At 40.1% G+C, this 17,879-nt stretch overlaps 1 protein-coding gene across 8 annotated transcripts in view; it reads left to right on the top strand.

The window, feature by feature from the left end:
- DCDC1 (doublecortin domain containing 1) overlaps window positions 1–17,879 on the top strand; it is a 443,558-nt gene that overhangs the window by 232,646 nt on the left and 193,033 nt on the right. For 7 of the 8 annotated variants that reach the window (XM_070626535.1, XM_070626540.1, XM_070626539.1 and 4 more), the window contains 4 exons: window positions 2,980–3,143; window positions 6,152–6,277; window positions 8,550–8,655; window positions 15,572–15,706. In XM_070626535.1, coding sequence (XP_070482636.1) covers window positions 2,980–3,143; window positions 6,152–6,277; window positions 8,550–8,655; window positions 15,572–15,706 — 531 coding nt within the window. The remainder of the gene's footprint in view (window positions 1–2,979; window positions 3,144–6,151; window positions 6,278–8,549; window positions 8,656–15,571; window positions 15,707–17,879) is intronic. The other variant, XM_070626537.1, reaches the window with a different exon arrangement.

Here is a 17,879-nt window from a genome sequence, read left to right as displayed (position 1 = left end):
AGTGGAGGGTATGTTCTTGGTCTAGGGTGTCTCCACGCTCTGGACCCTGTGCGCCTGACGTGCAGCCGTGGTCTCCTGTGCTCACGTGAGCAAGTCCAGATGGGTCATCTCAGGCATCTTACCTTTGCCTGTTTTCCAAATAATTGAGATGTTTCTCAGGCAGAACCAACATGTTCAGGCTCTTTATTTTGGGTCTTCATCTTGTATAAAAGAACACTGAATACCCTGTTGTTTACAAATTGGGGTTATGCGCCCCAGCGCACATCAGTGTTTTGGGCTCTGTTGCTTGGCCTTTGTTCAGAAACTTGCTCCTTTTTTTCCCCTTCAGCTCAGCACCCTGAGACTTACCTCTCCCTGGTGGTATCTGTCACCTCGCCTCTACAGTCAGTCACAAAAGTTGCATAGAATTCAGAGACTCTCCCCTGACCATTATCTGGGCCTGGAAGAGATGGGAAACACCACTTGATTAATGAAGGAGCAAGAGATCAAGAGCCTTGGCTGGTTTCTTTTTACCATCACATCCCTGCCTGTACGAATCACCATGATACACAAGCCTTCCTAGAATTCTCTACCTGTCTTCCCTCTTTTTCACATTAGAAATTTCACTTTTTGGTTCACATTAAAATTGAATTGGTGGGGCTGGCCCGGTGGTGCAGCGGTTAAGTTCGTGCACTCCGCTTCAGCAGTCCAGGGTTTACCACTTCAGATCCCGGGCGTGGACCTATGTACCACTCATCAAGCCATGCTGTGGCAGACATCCCGTACATAAAGTAGAGGAAGATGGGCATGGATGTTAGCTCAGGGCCAATCTTCCTCAAAAAAAAATTGAATTGGCATTTATATTATACAGGAAAGTTTTCGTGTTGGCTTATGGCACACGGAAATTGATCTGTGCTTTGCTTCTGTAGGCAAGTAGATCTGGGGAAAACCTTGAGTTAGGAACATTGTAAATCTCTTTGTTGGGGAGATCCCTTGTGACACCCAAGGATGACTGTTTCCTGGTGCACACTTGTTTCAATCACTAGCCTAAGATGTTTCACACTCTTCTCAGGTCCCTGAGCAAATTTCATCTATAAGGGCCTGGTGATGATAGCTTGAATGATAGAAGGGTGACGATGATCACAATTTTTGGTCACCATGGTCCAGCCCTAACCAATGGCCTGGAGATGAAAGGCACTGAGGCCCCTGCCTTCTGTGGGCTGTCAGTGCTTGTCTTTGAACACCTAAAATTCAGTCTGTCACCAAGTTGAGAAAATAGAGATTGCAGTGCAACTCCTGTGAGAGTGAATTTGGTTAAGGGGTCAGGTATTCTTGTCCCTTCCCTGCCACAGACTCCTGTACTTTGTGTACACATCTCTCTCCTGCGTCTGGCCTTAAATCTTTTATATCTTTCCCTTTTACAAAAGAGGTGATGCCTGTAAAGCAAAATCTCTATGATTTAAAAAATGATCAGCATTATATGTTTTCTAAAGTAATAGGAAGGCAATAAAAAATAAGCTCAAGGGCTGAGAACACACGGAAATAAAGGTAGGGCTTTGTAAACACAACCCATAGATTTCAAAAGGTGATTGTGGCTCCAATGAAAAAAACGAAAGGATATAGATTTCTACTATGCTAACATATCTGCCTATTGTACTCCTAAGGAGAACAGTAACCATTATTTTTAATTCTAGGGACTTGGCTATGCTGGATGAGAAGTATTAACTTTAGTGAAATGAAAAATGTGTCATCATTTTCAGGCTTTCTGATGCTCAAGGCTAAAAATCTGGTCAATGTCGAGCTGATGAAGTGGAGATATGATTATTTATCTCTAATTAGGACAAAGCCTAATTCTTAGGCATTCTGCAAATATAGTTGCTGGTCAAAGAAAATGTTTTACTCGGTCAAGAGTTTGTAGCCAAGAGGCGAGGAAACCTGAGACATGACAGGATTGCAGCCTCTCTGCTTTCCTCTGAGCCGGGCATTTAGCACGCCTCCGTACACCTTCAGTAGGAGTTAACAGAAGGAGCAAGTAAGCGCCCCGAACAGCAGCCAGGCAAGAAAAGGCCACCCCGTACCGCATCCCTGCCAAGATTACAGAGTAAGAAGAAATTGAGAGGCACAGGAGCTGACAAGGGAGAGAAGACAGGACTCGCGTGACAGCAGGCTATGGGGGAGCAGAGTGATGGACAGTGTGGGGCGCAGAGCGGGGGAAGCAGAGGCCTGAGCACAGGCCACGGGGACAGATAATCACAGAGAAAGTCTTTTAAATCCCATGTGCAACACAGTGCAGTTGGATTTCCTTTCATCTGAAATCTACCTTAAATCAGAAATGTCTCGGCAATGTAGAGACCCTAGATGTAAGCTGAGGCAGACACTGGCAATGCCGTTGTTTAGGCTATGGCATGACAGCATTTCGTACCTCGCACCTCAGTTACGGCCTATTCACAACTTGGAAACATCCATCATTGAGGCTGCTCGCAGGCTTCTGCAGGACTCTTAATTAAAATACATCCGGGAGGAGTTCTCCTTGGTGAACTGACGTGGGAGGAGAGCTGTGTTATTTTGCAGTCCTGTTGTACTGTGGGTGATCTGAGGTTGGTTGGGGCGGGGAGCCGGCCGATTGTAGAACCTGAACGTGCTCTGGAAGGACCCTGGCAAGATGTGTAGCTCAGACACGAAAGCATCACCCTTATCGAAGAGGCTTTTATGGCGTGTGGAAGCTAAATGCTTTCTGCAGACGTCTCTGCTCCCGGCCTGAGCCAGAGGGCTGGAGCTCAGCCACAGGCCTGTGGCACCCCCTGCTGGTTACAGTCCAGGCTCATCCTGGTCCTTTCCCCTGAGCTAAACGTCGCCGTCATTTCACACTTCTTTGAACATTCTCTGTGAATTTTATTATCGTTTGTTTGGACTTCATTTGTTACCTAGTAGAGACAGTCTATTACAGAAGTTCACATTTTACCTTATTTCCTCTTCTTCATTTTTTTCCCCCACCACCAGTTACTTCTCAAGATTCATCAAAGGCTTCAAGGCTCTTCTATCAACCCGTCAGGCCTCAATTTTTCTTCCACCCGGCTTTTTGATGAGCATGGTCACGAAATTAGGAACCCACTTTTGCTGAAGAATGGGCAAAAACTTTGGGTCTCTCATGGTGAAGCATACAGGTAGGAGTGAGTGTGTGTTCTCTGTCTGTCCTCGGTCCCCCCAGGGGCAAGCGGATGTCAAAGGAGAGCTGAGAAACCACGTAGTCCACTTTACGAATATTTTTTTCATTTTGAGTTCTAATAAAATTTCAGGGGCGTTTTTTGTGAGGCAGTATTGTTTGTGGGATATGACATCTCTCTCTGTCTGTCCTAATGCCTTGTCATAGTTCTTGAAGTCTGCCTGTCAGCACAGCAAGTGGGATTTCTTCATGTCTGAGTAGTCACCTTAATGATAGCAGATGGAAACGCCGCGGGGGGCCAAGCCCATCACACTGTCATTGTCGCACACTGCCCTGACCTGCTTCCACTCCTCTATTTTTTTGTCCCTTTTTAAAGGAGAAATGGATGGTAATTGAAAAGGATCTTAAGCAAGATTTATGAAGCTGTAGACAACATGATTCCCCACTATCTCTCTATGTTTTCACAAATAAAGTCTTAACCTTTTAAGCACCAATGACAGGACAGCTAAAGATAAATTGGTAAAGCTTGTAAGTCCTATCTTATCGAAGTTATATTCCTCAAAAGCGCCCTACATTACCCGACAATAATTACTGGTTATTGCTGAGCATTGTGTAAATTTTTGTAGATTGGTAAATTCCTGCATAAAATTATCTTCGTTTCTGAGAAAAGAAAAAGGCTGCAATGTGCAGGCCTGATGGGCTGGGCTGTTGTGTGGAATATCTGGAAATATATGCATATTTTGACAGGGCACATCCAGATGAAGTCTGAAACTGCTTGTCAGGAAACTCAAACACACTTTTCTGACTACTTTTAATTTTAATTTTTTTTTAGCTCTTTGTTTATCTGAAGAGCAGAGTAGGGGAAAAAGGGGAAAATAATTTTGGTTTTTGAGTATAACTGATCGTGTATTAATTATAATGAAAATAGCGTAGACAGAACTAGGAGCTGGTTGTATTTGCTATGTATTCTAATAGTCAAAATGTCGAATCCTGAAACAAATCTACCCAGAAATCCGTGAAAGCTTTGGAGGGAGTTGTCAGGATAGGTTGTGGATAGCATATTACAAAGTTGAATTTCATCCCTCCCAGGAGAGTGAAATTAAAATGCTTAATAATTTCTTATGCTGTGTAATTTACAGAATTAAAAGTATCCGTAAGGAATGGTGTTTTCTTCCGTGGGCAGATTCCCAAATGTGCTTTAGTTACATCGTGACAATTGTTTTTATAGTGATAAAAACAGTGATGCATTTTAAAGTGGCCAGAATTCTTGCATAATTTAGCAAGGTCTTCCAATTACAAGGAGAGGCTTTAATAAAATGTGTGTCTAACGGTTTCTTCTTAAATATCATTGTTAAAGTGAAAGCAATGACTGACTAATTTTGATGTTTTTAATGATGTTTACTATAATACAGTATTTTAATAAGATCAAACACATGTTCTTGATTAATTGGATCATATTTGTGGAATAACTAGTAAAATGCTAGGTATCTGGAATGTTCTAAAATCAGTTAAGGATTGTAGCTGGAGGAATTTGTAAGTGTGTATATTTGTATATCATTGTTATTTTAACAGGATAATGCATTTTTTTCTGGTTTGAATCCAATATAAAGCATTGGGGAACATGATAGCATTTTGTTACTATTGGAACTTCTAAAGTTTATGTCTAAAAAGTTATTTCCGTCTAGTTTAGAATAGATTGAGCAAATGTGCAATATGTAGTAAGTAAATGATATTCATTTTCAGAGAGTGATTCTAACGTGTCTAATATATGTTGAGATGGTGCGTCGGCTTACTTATTGGCAAAGGGCGATTTTGCCAATATCTGCTTCTGTTTTGAGTTCTTTATGATTTTTCTCCCAATTTTTATTTTGAAAAATATCCAATCTACAACCCAACACCATGAAGAATAGTACAATGACGGTCTATCCATCCTTCACCTAGGTTCACCAACTTAAACAGTTTGCTCATTTGTTTTCTCTCTCTTGTCTCTCCCTCCCTCTCTTTTGAACAATTTGAGATTAGTCCCAGACAGTCGTGAAAGTTCTCCTCGTAACCCTTCATGTCGCAGCCCTGGTGAGCAGGGCGTTCTTCTGTACCACCTCGTTATCCTCCCTGACACAGTCAGCAGTAACGTAATATCGTCTAACGAACAATCGATATCCAGACTACCCAAAATGTGCCTTAGAGCTTTTTGTAATCCAGGATCCAAACATACTTCATATATTGCATTTAGTTATTTTCTTTAGTTCTCTTTACTCTAGAATACTCCTCAGTCTTTTGTTTTGTTTTCCTGCTGTTGACTTTTTGGAAGAGTTCAGGTGCTTTGCTTGTAGAATGTCCCACATTCTGGATTTGTCTGTTTGAATATTTTTGACAATACCACACAGATGATGTGGTTGAGTCCTATAATTCTAGAGTTAAATAGCAAATCTGTGTCACCAATTTAGAAAAAAATGGCTCATAGTTGAATAGTGGTTGTTCTTTTTATTTAATATCCATTTTCTATTTGATTTTAATTCTGAAATAATTAAATTAACCTAAAACAATGTACCTGACAGTATATAATATGAAAAATTAAATCAGCATAGCATTTACTGAACTCACAAAAAAATAGCTGTTTGTAGACAAATATCAAAGATTCGTTTAATTATCAGCTCCAAAGATTATTATGGATATATTGCACTGCAGTTATACATGAAAAAATAACATTATATTAATGGCAACTGGTTGTTTTTCTCAACTAATACTTTGCTTTTGCTATTGAAATTATTTTTAAAAATTACATGTGTTGCAACTATCGTTGGTATATTATAAATCAGCCAAATAAACTACAATGTGCATTTCAGGTCTCAGTATAGGACACCAACAATGGTGCTGTATAATAGGAAATTCACTTATTTCTGGATTTCACTAGACACTGGTATTGTATGTTTTATTATTTATTTGTACTCAAATTTCAATGTTTGTATAATTTTGCAGCTGGCTTTGATGTTTTTTTCCATTTTTCAGATCTCCACTAAACCCTGTTTTGGGTTTGACCTTTGACCAGGTGGCTGCATTTGCCAGAGGTGGCATTACAGTCGCATATAAAACCTTCTTGGACCCCAGTGCTGCTCTGCTCCCAGGATGTGACAAGTAAATTAACATGTGCTTGGTTACAGTAATCTGATTCGCCTAATTCAAATTTCCCAGAGTGAGAGATTGAAACACTAAAAGTTGTTCTTTGAATCATGTTAAATAAGCAATTATTTGTTTTATTGATTTATTTCATGATATAATGAGCTAGTGCCTAAGAGGCTTATCATTCATTTTCCTTGAGTTTTAAAAAACCATAGGCGGCAATGAGCAGACTGTATTTTCTGCTTTGCAGAGATATTAATTTTATTTGAAACATAAAAAGTGTTTTTCATGGATGTTTCTGAAGTAATAGTTTTGGATGGAATTGTTAAAATATTAAATAATATGTTTTCTTATATGAGTGTTCTTACTTAAGACTCATGTGATGATGATAAATTGAAAACAAAGGCAATATGCTGGAGGTGTGGTGGGATAGTGAGGAGAAGAGCAGGAGTCAGAAGATGTGCGCATCTAGCCCGTCTCTGCTCACCATTGTCCAGAAGCAGCTGGGTATCAATTTCTTATCTGTAAATGATGAAAACCCAGTGTTTACTGAATTTTGACCATAGGCCAGGCACAGTTCTAAATGAATTGGGCAAGAACCTATTTAATCCTCAAAACAATTATTTTAATCCCATCATTACCTATTATCGTATTATTATTCCATCCTTCAGAGACAGAAACTGAGGCACAGGAGGAATTTCCCAGTCACACAGCTAGTGCAGACAGAGCCCAGCTTCTAACCCAGATTGTCTTTCTCGCAAACTGAGGGCTTAACCCCCATCCAGCACTGTCTGTCTAATAGAACTTCCTGTTATGATGGAAACACACTTGGTGACTAACGAGCACTTGAAATGTGACTAATGCGACTGAGAAGCCGAATTTTTAATTTTGTTTGAATTAAACTAAGTTCAATTTAAATAAGAATACGTGGCTGGTGGCTACCACATTGGACATTGCAGCATGATGCTGATACTATCTTGAATCAGGCAGTCTATCTATAGGGACCCATCTAGCTTTAATACTTTGTAATTTAACAGGTTACAACTTTCCTTAATGTAGGAGTGAAAAGGCTGAAGTGGAGGGCAGATCCAGAGAACCAAGAGCAGTCTGTTGAGGTCACTCAGTGTAGACAGTGTCAACCGGTTGCTAAATGTGTCTAGAAAGACAGACTCCAGGGTCTTCCTTGGTAGTTGTTTAAACAACAACTCCGTCCCCCAGTGGCTGCCTGCATGTTCCAGGAAGATCCGAATCTGTTTTGTCTTGTTCCCCTTTTCTTTGTGGATAGAAAATAACTCATCAGCATTCTTTGTTATGGGCATTCCCATTTATGAGAGGATTTATTTCATTGCAATATTCTTTCCTCAACCTGTTAAATTTGCCTAGACCCTTTCTCTTCAGTTTTTAGCTAGGAGTTTAATTTTTAATTCTTGTGTTTCTTCTTAATTTTACTTCCCCAGGTGCAATGAATACGGTTTAGTGAATGGATTCAGGTTAGATCTAGGTCCCTAAGTGTAACAATGTGGAACTGGCCCTACTGAGCACAAACTAATTTGAAGATAATTTACTTAATTTTGGGTTTCCATTTGCGCTTTCTTTCTACACTCTAAAGTGGATCCTTTGAAGTCTTAATAATTATATTCTTATTTATATTTCTCAGAGTTTTGGGGAAAAAAAAATACTGTTACCTGTCCTGGAACTGGTTTCTGTTGAATAGCCTGCTGTATTGTACGGCTTAACCTATCAGTGTTGAGCGGGTAATTTTCTTTAGGGTAAAGATTGGCTCATTTTTAAAGTAAGTAATTTGGCTGAACTAAGAATGAATCCCAAACTCTCCACTTTGTGGTTGGTCCATGTACAAACTAGACCATGCTGCCTCTTTAGACTTTCTTATGAATACCAGGCTAACGTGCTAACACAACCACTGTAAGGATAAGAACATCTTTTATTTTTCAGAGTCCCATGTATTTAGAATATACATTTAACAATGCCGATGGTCTCCTCTATGAGTGATTCTGTAAGATTAAAAATCGTTTTTTATTTCTTTATTCTGTTGATTAATTAGGCATGGAATCCCCCAATATAGTAAATAATTGCAAGGTAAAAACTTAAAGTCTTCCCTTTCCTAAAGCACTTTACAAATTTCTGTGTGAAAAGATTATAAACTATACTTTGGGTTTTCTCTCACTAGTAGAGTATAAGATGCATAATTTATTATACTTGTAGATTAAAGAGTATTATAATTAAATACATTTTATTCTAACAAAACTTTATATTTTACTTTTCTTAGTTGGGAAGTTTGTGAGGGATTTCCAATTAATTTCAGTGGCACTAGTCAACAGATACCTGATCAATTTGAAACGGTGGACTTGGGGAACCATTTCCTACAGAACAAGGTCAGAATTATTTGTTATCCTTAATAAGATATTTTATGTATTGGACACTCAGTCAATACATGGTGACTGAGCAGATATTTGTGAAAGTTTTTGAAAACTATAAAATATTTTACAAATGTTGGGCAGGTATTATTTTTACTTACTATTAATTGATTAAATACTTTAAAACTGAACCAATATATAGCATTCCTACTTGATAACATTCTGCCTGAATTACCTCATCTAGGTACTATTGTCTAGCATATTTCCTTTATCCCAATTGTATTAATAAGTTGGAGTTGTTTCAGCAGGTCTTTCAGAGGGCTGTTATCTCTCTGCACTTGAGGATCGGGTCTATTTGTTCTATGGGTCCATGTGTCAAAGCAACAGGAGTTTTTTAGAAAACTTAACTCATGGCAACCCAATACAGAAAGTCTACTTATTAATTTACACTTAGAAATTTATCCTGCCAGTACAGAATTTTTTCCTGGCTGAGCTGTGACAGGTGTTTTAGACATGTCTCTGGTGCAGGAATAATTCCTTCATTCTTCACAGCTGTGAAACTGGGTAGGGTTGTTCTTCATCTCACCTGCACAAGCTTTAGTTTTTGAGCTCTTGAAATCCAAACCAAAAAGCACCCTCTGAGATAGAGATACCCAAAGAAGGTAGGACTTCCTGTCTGCTGGTTTGGGCCCTTTCTTTCCAAGAGACAATGCCAAAGATACATTGTCCCGTCCTGGTCTTTTTGAATTTCTCACTGCCACCCATTCAGTCTATTATGTCAAAATTTATACTGAAAATATTACTTGTTTTAAGGCATATATGAATCTAAATAGTAAAATTATAAAAATAGAATAAAATAATTATTTCTAATCTAGTCTATTTTTGAACAAATTTAGAAAATAAAGTTGAATGATTTGAGTTATGTAATATAAGTTGAATGGTGTGCTAAGAATTAATGCCTTTTATATTTTATGTTCATCTGACATTAAGATTTATTTACCATAGCTCTGATCATTTTGGCGTTCCTTTTTAGGTTTGTGTTGTAGCCTGGCCATTGTCCACCGAGGTTTCCTGTCTTCCTCTGGCCTTCTGCGATTCCCCTCCAATCTTCCCCCACTCTCACCTTGCTTTTCCAGTCTTACCCTCTTCTCCATCTTCTGGTACCCTACACTGCAGTCAGAGCTGTAAATTGTGAACCATAACATGCCCTCACTTTGCTGTACTGCTACCGGGGCATGTTGTTCTTTGCACAGGATATACCACCCACCATCGCCATTCCTTGCCTTTTAAGGCTTCACTCACCTTCCTCTTCCCCCTTGAAGCCTTCCCAGATCCTCCAGAGAGAATTAACCTCAAAATGTTTCGTGTTCTTAGTACTCTTTTCATCCTGTAAAAGTGGTTCTCAGAGTTTGTGTTTTGGCATAGGCTTTTGTTTCTGTGTCTTTCTCCTCCACTAAATTGAGAATTCTCTGGGCACTGGTGTTGTGTCTCACTTGTCTTTTATTCCTGAGTGCTGCACCAAGGCTTGAAGGTAGGGCAGGTGCACAATACGTTTTTGAGGAATGGTTTTTCAAATTCCGCTGTAACCTGTCTTTCAAGGCTACTGTTCTGGCGTATCTTCTTTGTGTGTTAGCCAAGCCAGGCTGTTCATTTGTTGTTTTCTGAAAGCGCTCCAGGATATCTGTTATTACGCCTGTGTGGATCCCTCTGCCTGGAAGTCAGCCTCTCTTTCTTTGTCACCACCCCAGCCTTCGCTGTCCCCTTGTGCCATATCCTAGCACGATGTCTGGCATATAGTTGGCATTCAATAAATGCTTGTTGAAATCCTTCCCATCATTCTCACCTTCTCTGATTTGTGCCTGCTTCATGGACTCTTTCTTTACCCCAACCCCGCTCCCAAACCAGATGTGATGCTTCCAGCCTTGATCCCCCGTTGCATCCATCTGTGCCCTTCATAACAACACTGAACTCGATGCTGTTTCTCTTACAACATTTTTTGCGTGATTTGAAGTCAGCTAGTGCTCCGTGTTTGGGCATATTTCAGGTCACCCTGGGGTAGAAAGGGGAGAATGGTGGATTCGACTGAGAAAGTTGGGATCAGATAGTAAAGAGTCTTAACTCAGTGTTAGGGGTTCTGGATGTTCTGTAGAAGACGAGTCATTGGAAACATTCAAGCAGAGGCAAGATCTGATGTGATCCTTGTGAGAGGAAGGTAACTCAGGAGGCCCTTGTCTTATCCTCCCTGCTAGACTAGAAACTCCTCAAGGGCAGAGGGCAGCCTGATCATCCTTTCTCAGCTGCAATATCTGGATGCCTGGAGTTAGCTCAATGGAATTGCATTCGCTAGTTAACTAGCTCTTTCAACGGGAACCAGCTCACACCTGAAAGAAACATTGAATATCAAAGTTTTCAAAGCAGAAGAACCCAAAAGAGGTTTCTTTCTTTGATTTTAAACAAAGTAGGACTTTAAAATAAAACTGTCTTTTCTAATGTTGAGAAATGAGAGAATAACAATCCAGTTATTTCATCATTATTAATTGGTTCTAATGATTCAGTGGAAGTGGTAAAACAGTCATTTTAAATAAAAGTTTGCACTCTATTGTATTTTTAGAAGAAGAAATTGGTTTGGAATAAAATTCCAGTCCAACCAAAATAGTAAAATAAAGCAGATTTGATAAACTGGCTAGTAAAGAGAAGCTTTCAAAGAAAAATGCCCTCCCTTAGCTATGAAACCTTTAAAATCCTTCCAGAAAAATGCCTCCAATTATATACAGAGAAATGATCAGTGTATTGGAAATAGTAATTTAATCACCTGAAAAGGAGCACCTTTAAAGAGAGATTCAGGCGGAGGTGATGGTTATCTACAGGGCATTTTATTGTAGGATCTTGATGCTCATTGCGGTAAAGAAGACAGTAAGAGGATTACAACAGGGGTAGAGAGGAGGGAGGCAAAGGCAATATTCTTGATGCAGACACTTGAAAATGGGCTTGAGAGAGAGGCATCAGTGCCCAACCCCTGCCTGTTCTTTGTAATCTCTTATTGACAAGTGAAACCTTTCCTGCAGAGAAACGTTTGGAACATGTAATCCCTATTAGCAATGCGGGAGACAGATGTGACCCCGACAATTACAACCTGTTGCTCTTTTATCCATTTCAAAAAAAGATTTGGAATCTACTACAAATGGACAATTTGGCGAATACATCTTTCAACAGTTTTCTATTGTTACTTCAATTGGCAACATTTTTAGATGGCCCCAGTTTAAGGGCAATACAATTATATGTTTCCATGAAATGAATGAAATTTAAACTTCATGGTAGTTAATATAAAAGAAAAAGCATTTCATAAGCAGAATGGTTTGAGGAAAGCCTGGTTATGGGAAAATATGGTGGAAAAACGGACCCCTGTGTTTGGCAGATTATGTATTCTCCCCAAATGAAAAGGAAACTTATTTTGATCCTACCCTTTCAGTATGATCAGACATCAGAGGACATTCATGACAGCTTTCAGTATGGAAACAGCAAGAAAAATACCAAGTTATGATTTTAGGACTATGGCATGCTTGTTATAAGCTAACTTGCAAATTCAGCAGTCATGGGCGCCAGCAGAATGTATTATTCTGTTTGTCACAAAGGAGCTGGGAGAAGGCAAATGGTTCTTTACTTTCCTGTTTCTTTGGAGAGCAAGTCACTGAGAAATAATGTTTTCTACAAATAACTTACACTGGGGAAAATACAACATTTTAATGTAAACTTTGAACCGATTGCCTTTAGACTAGGACACAGGACTTTAATTAAAATCCAAACTCCTTTATTTTTAGGCCAACAGTTGAAAGCTACGTGAGTACTATATAACCAGTCTTAGATATTTCCCCTCATTTGCTTGCATAATGATGTACTCACCAGTATTTTCTGCTTTCACACTTTTCCAGTTCTTGGCCTTAGAGCCGAGTGGATTGATCAGTGATAGATCTAGAGAATGGAGACAGTAAGAGTGAACATCAGGCCCAAGAGGAAAGAGACTTTAGAACACTTCTTATAGTTGTGATTTTAATTTGTGTATCAAATTATTTCACTTGGCCCTAAATTCACTATCAAAAATGAAAAATCTTATACAATTTTTATGTAGAAAAGCAAACAGTTTGTTTAGAATGAGGGTTGTGGTCTATGAGCGTCTTCTTTCAAGGAAAATTTTATTGTCTTGTGTTTTGTTCCTCGGTAGATCTGCCAGAAAAGACCGTACGTGGTTCTCTTACTACTGTTGAATTTTCCCAGGAATATTGAAGGCTGCTCCACTTTCATTAGGGACTTGGAAAAAGAAAACTAAGCAGGAAGTTTTAACTGGCCCAGCAGGTGCATGCGTCATTTCTGTCACCGGCAGCTTCTATATCAGCACAGTTTATTCAGACAAGCAAAATCAGAGTGGTCGTCTAAAGGGACTATGTATATAGATAGGCAAGAGAATTGAAGAGATTTTCTGTTTTTGATTCTCAATGGGATTTAAAAAGGTTTTCTAATGACATTCATGACGAGACGTATTTAGAGACCAGTCTCAACATAAATGCTTTTATACATGCCCGTGCGTGCACACGTGTGCACACACATGTGCACACACACACCTGGCATATTATGTTGCAGGCTGTCAGAGCACTTTTCTTTTCTGGATTCCAGTTTTCACAGTTTCTATCTTCCCCACCTTTATGAATGTTTGATCTAAAGGTAAGCTATCAGATTAAATTAAAAAGAAAAAATAAGGTGAAGTTACGAAGAGAAATTTTGTGGCCATTGTCAGTTTTAAGTATGTTAGAACCCCAGGCTTGGCAGGATCTTTTTTTAATAACACGAAATGAAGCTGATCTCGTGGGCCCGGCTCTGTCTGGTCTGAGTAGAGTCACTTGGGACCTGTCCAGCAAAATCTCTCTCGGAGAACAGCATGGTGTTCAAACTGGGTGCCAACCCAGGACAGACACAAAGGACCCCTTCCTTCTTCACCAATGAGCCAACTGTTAAAAGATTAAACCATGTGGTGGAGATAACAAGAATTTAGGCGCTGGCAGCAGGTGCTACACAAAGAAGCAGTTGGCAGTACAGTTCTTCTGTCTGACTAATTCCAGTCAAAACAATCTTTCTCCCAGTTGCAAAGGAGAGTTTTGAGTGTGATGGCAACTGGAAGTTAGAGGGTGAGCAAGAGCGCCACTTTCAAGGCTGCGTCCTGTGGCGGGCGGATTAGTAGAATATAGTTTATCATTGTTCAGAAACTGTGGGGACTCCCCTCCAGAATCTGGTCACCACTGCCTGACTGGGGCAGACGCAATCAAAGAGCGGTAGGTCACATCTGCTTATGTGGCAGGGCTGCTGGATTTTTTAAATTTTGTTTTCACACATAGGAGTCATATGACATCTCCTCCTCTTGAGAAGTGACTATCTCCCATTATAGAATAATTACCAAATATATTAGTTATACCCTTTTATTATTGCCTGGTCACATTTGTAAAATATTACCTTTTAAATTATCATTAAATTTTTGTTTTTCTAAAAATCATTTGCTACTCAAAAAATATCTAATATTAGCAAAGATTTAGAAATGACTTTTTAATATTAGAGAATAACTTAAATTGATTTGAATCAATGCCATTTATTGGGTTTAAAGGGTAAATAGGTGTATTCCGGTAATCCTATACAAATAAATATTGGTACTTAAAAACTTAGCATGATTGCTCTGGGAAAGTGATCATATAAATTAGGAGACAAAGTTTATTAAATATGAAGTAGTGGAATTCCTGCAAGTGATGTGAATGCCTGTTAATTTGACAATCAAGTCTGAGTGGGAAATGCCAGAATGTGTGCAATGCCTCTGACCTGTGTGATCTGAAGACAACTACGGGTGTTAGCGACCAGTGTCTCCCCACTCGGCCCTCCCCATCCATTCCCACAATGGCCTCTGAAGTCTGAGCTCATATCCTTTCTTCTTAGGAGTTTGTGAGGACTCCCACCTGTTCTCACTGCCTGATGTCTCCATTCTGCTAATCCCTTGTGTCTACCCTTGCCAGATCAACCTTGCTACATAGTAACTGCCTATAATCCAGTCCCTCCTGCTTGAAAGCTTTCACTGGCTCCCTGCTGATGCCTAGCTCCACACCCTTACACTGGACTCCTTCTAGGTTTTTAAAGATTTTTTATTTTTTCCTTTTTCTCCCCAAAGCCTCCCGGTACATAGTTGTATATTCTTCGTTGTGGGTCCTTCTAGCTGTGGCATGTGGGACGCTGCCTCAGCATGGTCTGATGAGCAGTGCCATGTCCGCGCCCAGGATTCGAACCAACGAAACACTGGGCCGCCTGCAGCGGAGCGCGCGAACTTAACCACTCGGCCACGGGGCCAGCCCCTGGAACTCCTTCTAGGTTTGGCCAGATTTACCCTTTAGCCTACCAACAAATCCTAAGACACATTGACTATATGCTTCTTTGCCCTTGCTTGGAATACCTTTTTATTCTTCACTATTCCTCTCAAACTGTCTCCATCCTTCAAGGCCTGGTTCAGATCTCACCTCTTCCCGGATGCTCCACTTTTTGTTGCTCCAGCAGAAATGAGCCTACAATTCTTTGCATACCTATAATACTGTTTAGTCATCTGTATGGAGCTTAACATGAAATTGAGTGTGTGTGTCTGTGTGTGTTATTGCCTCTACTGTAAATTTCTTTAGGGCAGGAAAAATGTTTTATAATATCCTGCACCACGCAATTTAGGGCCTTGCATATCAGAGCCAGTGCTCGAAATAATTAATTGAGTTTAATTAAATGGGTTTGAGCAGTACTATTTCAAAAGAGATCTTATCAATCAGAAACCTATGTTCTAGAATAACTCATTTTGAGTGAGTGCATGGAGGAAGATTAGCTTTCAGACTGTAGTTACAAACGCATCTTCCTCTTCACGGTGTAGGTGGACCCCAGTATTATCCTTCACGCCTCTGTTTCCGTTGTGAAGCAGAGCTTCTCCGGTACTGCGGCGAGCGGCGGGAGTCAGATGGTGACATCCACCCTGTGGCCCGCAGCCAGCGTGTGGCTGATCACAAAGGTACCCAAGAGTGTCTGCTCTCCCTGGGTGACTCCCCAGCCCCAGCTCCCAGTGTCGTCACGCACACAAGCACGCAGATGAAAGCGAGACAACTTGTTGGCTGTTACAAAGGCTACCTCTCTGCTCTTGGCTTTGTCTGGTGGAGAGGACTCCTGTAGACGGCCACGTGAGCATTCACTCACTTTAGATGTGCTGCTTAGTTCAGACCCCAGAGTGTTTAAGCCCAGCAGAGAGCCTACGTATAGGCCGCAGACTCAGTGTTTTCAAGAGGTTTGCCTGTCTGTTATTTGGTTCCACCCCTTGTTCTTTATCTTGGGGCTTCCCAGAGCCTGTGGGATTCGCAGCATACTGTGATGGCATATGGTCTTGTAAGGACGGTTTTAGAGGAAGTCCTGAGTATGAAATGTGAACAATGCCTAACACGTTTCATACCTGAGGATTGGTGCTATTTCATTTTTTTACTTTATTATTATACAATCGGATCTGATTTAATTGAGAACATCTGATTGCCCCTCCCTTCCCTCTTACTATTGAAATATGTCTTGTAATTGCCACCAAATATTTGTGTCTGGAAAGAGACGGTGTAGCTGGTGTCTACCCTTCTTGTGTCTTGCATCCCTTTGCCTCCTCACCATAGATGGTTTTTCTTCTTCCCGGCACTCCCAGGGGCCCAGAATCACCCAGGCAAGTTTGCTGCTAGGAGCTTGGGGGCAAGGGGGTTGAGACTCGTTTCTCAAATGCAGTGTGGGTTGCCCTTAGCTGCTGTTCTTTCATTCTCTGAGAGTTAAAAACAAGCCTACGGAGTAATTAAGATGCAGGGGATTAAGAGAGGTTGTTCACTTCACATACCGAGGAAGAATGAGGTTAGGGGAGAAGTAAATCTGCTCCCAACCTGGAGACCGACTGCCACCAGCCCTTTTAAAGTTGTATTTTGTCTCTGATTTAGTAACAATCTCCACAATTTTGTTAAACATCTGCTAGACATCATGCATCTTATACATGTTTATTATCTCATTTAATTTTATAAAAATTGTGCAGGTTTTCATGTTATAGCCAAATGAATTGAGGCTCATAAGTAGCAGAGGAAGGATTCTTGGTCTGTCTGTTTTCAAAACCTAGGCCTTTTCACTGTCATATAAAACATTGCTCCATGTTTACCAATTTATGAGCACGGTGGCAGTGTTCTAGTTTTACCTCTGCTGCTGAATAGCTGTGTGACCTCAGGTGAGCCACATGCTGTATCTGGGCCTTAGGCTTCTCATCCGAACAGAGTGGGACCAGCTGATGTGGACGGGCCTTTCCTACATCTGTTCTGTAACTCCATCGTATGTGCGTCTAGAATTTCATGATATCAAAAACCTTTACTCGTCTAAAATTTCCTCAAAAATAGTTGACGTGTTTACTGAAAAGAGTATGGGTTTTGGAGTTAGATAGATGGGAATTGGAATCTCTCTTGTGACCCTGGGAAAGTTACTCGGCAGCACCGAACCACTCTCTCCTTATCTGTAAAGTGCAGTGAGGCATAGCTGCGTTGCACAGTTGCTGTGGGGACTGATAAATGAGACAGCACGTGTGAAGTCCAAACAGTGTCTGGTATACAGAAAGTGCTGATATAATGCTGATTCTTTTTCCTCACCTCAAGCAGTTTCCTTTCTGTGTAGACAAGCGTATTCAAATGAGGATTCCAGTCAGTGCTGATTAGAACCAAAATTTTTAAAGAATACTTTTCCTAAGTCTTGAGATATTTCTTTTCCACATAACAAAAAACATGAGAAATAAAAGTTCCATGCTAAAAAGAAAACAATTTTGAAAATATTTTTAGATTGAACATTCTCTCCCTTTTTCAAAATAAATCTTTTTACTTGTTAGGATAGAGAATTTTGCAGGCTGAAAATCCTCAATATGTGTAAATGAATTCTTCAGTCTGTTGCCACTTATTTAAAATGTTGTGTTGATTCTCTAAGTGAGAAAAATTGTTAAATGACCATTCAAACAGTATTCCCAATCTGTTCTCTATCAGAGAATCCTAACATTTAAAACAAAAGCGTTCACACACCACCTTAAAATGTTTAACCTGTGGTGTGTAGACCCAGAGGAAAACTTTAAATTGCTACAAAGTTTACGTATTTGTTTCAATCTTTTCAGCTCCCTGCATTTTTTTGTGTGCATACAT

The sequence above is a fragment of the Equus przewalskii genome, chromosome 6, assembly GCF_037783145.1.
Source record: "Equus przewalskii isolate Varuska chromosome 6, EquPr2, whole genome shotgun sequence".
NCBI lineage: Eukaryota > Metazoa > Chordata > Mammalia > Perissodactyla > Equidae > Equus > Equus przewalskii.
The sequence above is the reverse complement of the archived record's forward strand: the minus strand, read 5'-3'. Positions and strand labels throughout refer to the sequence as shown.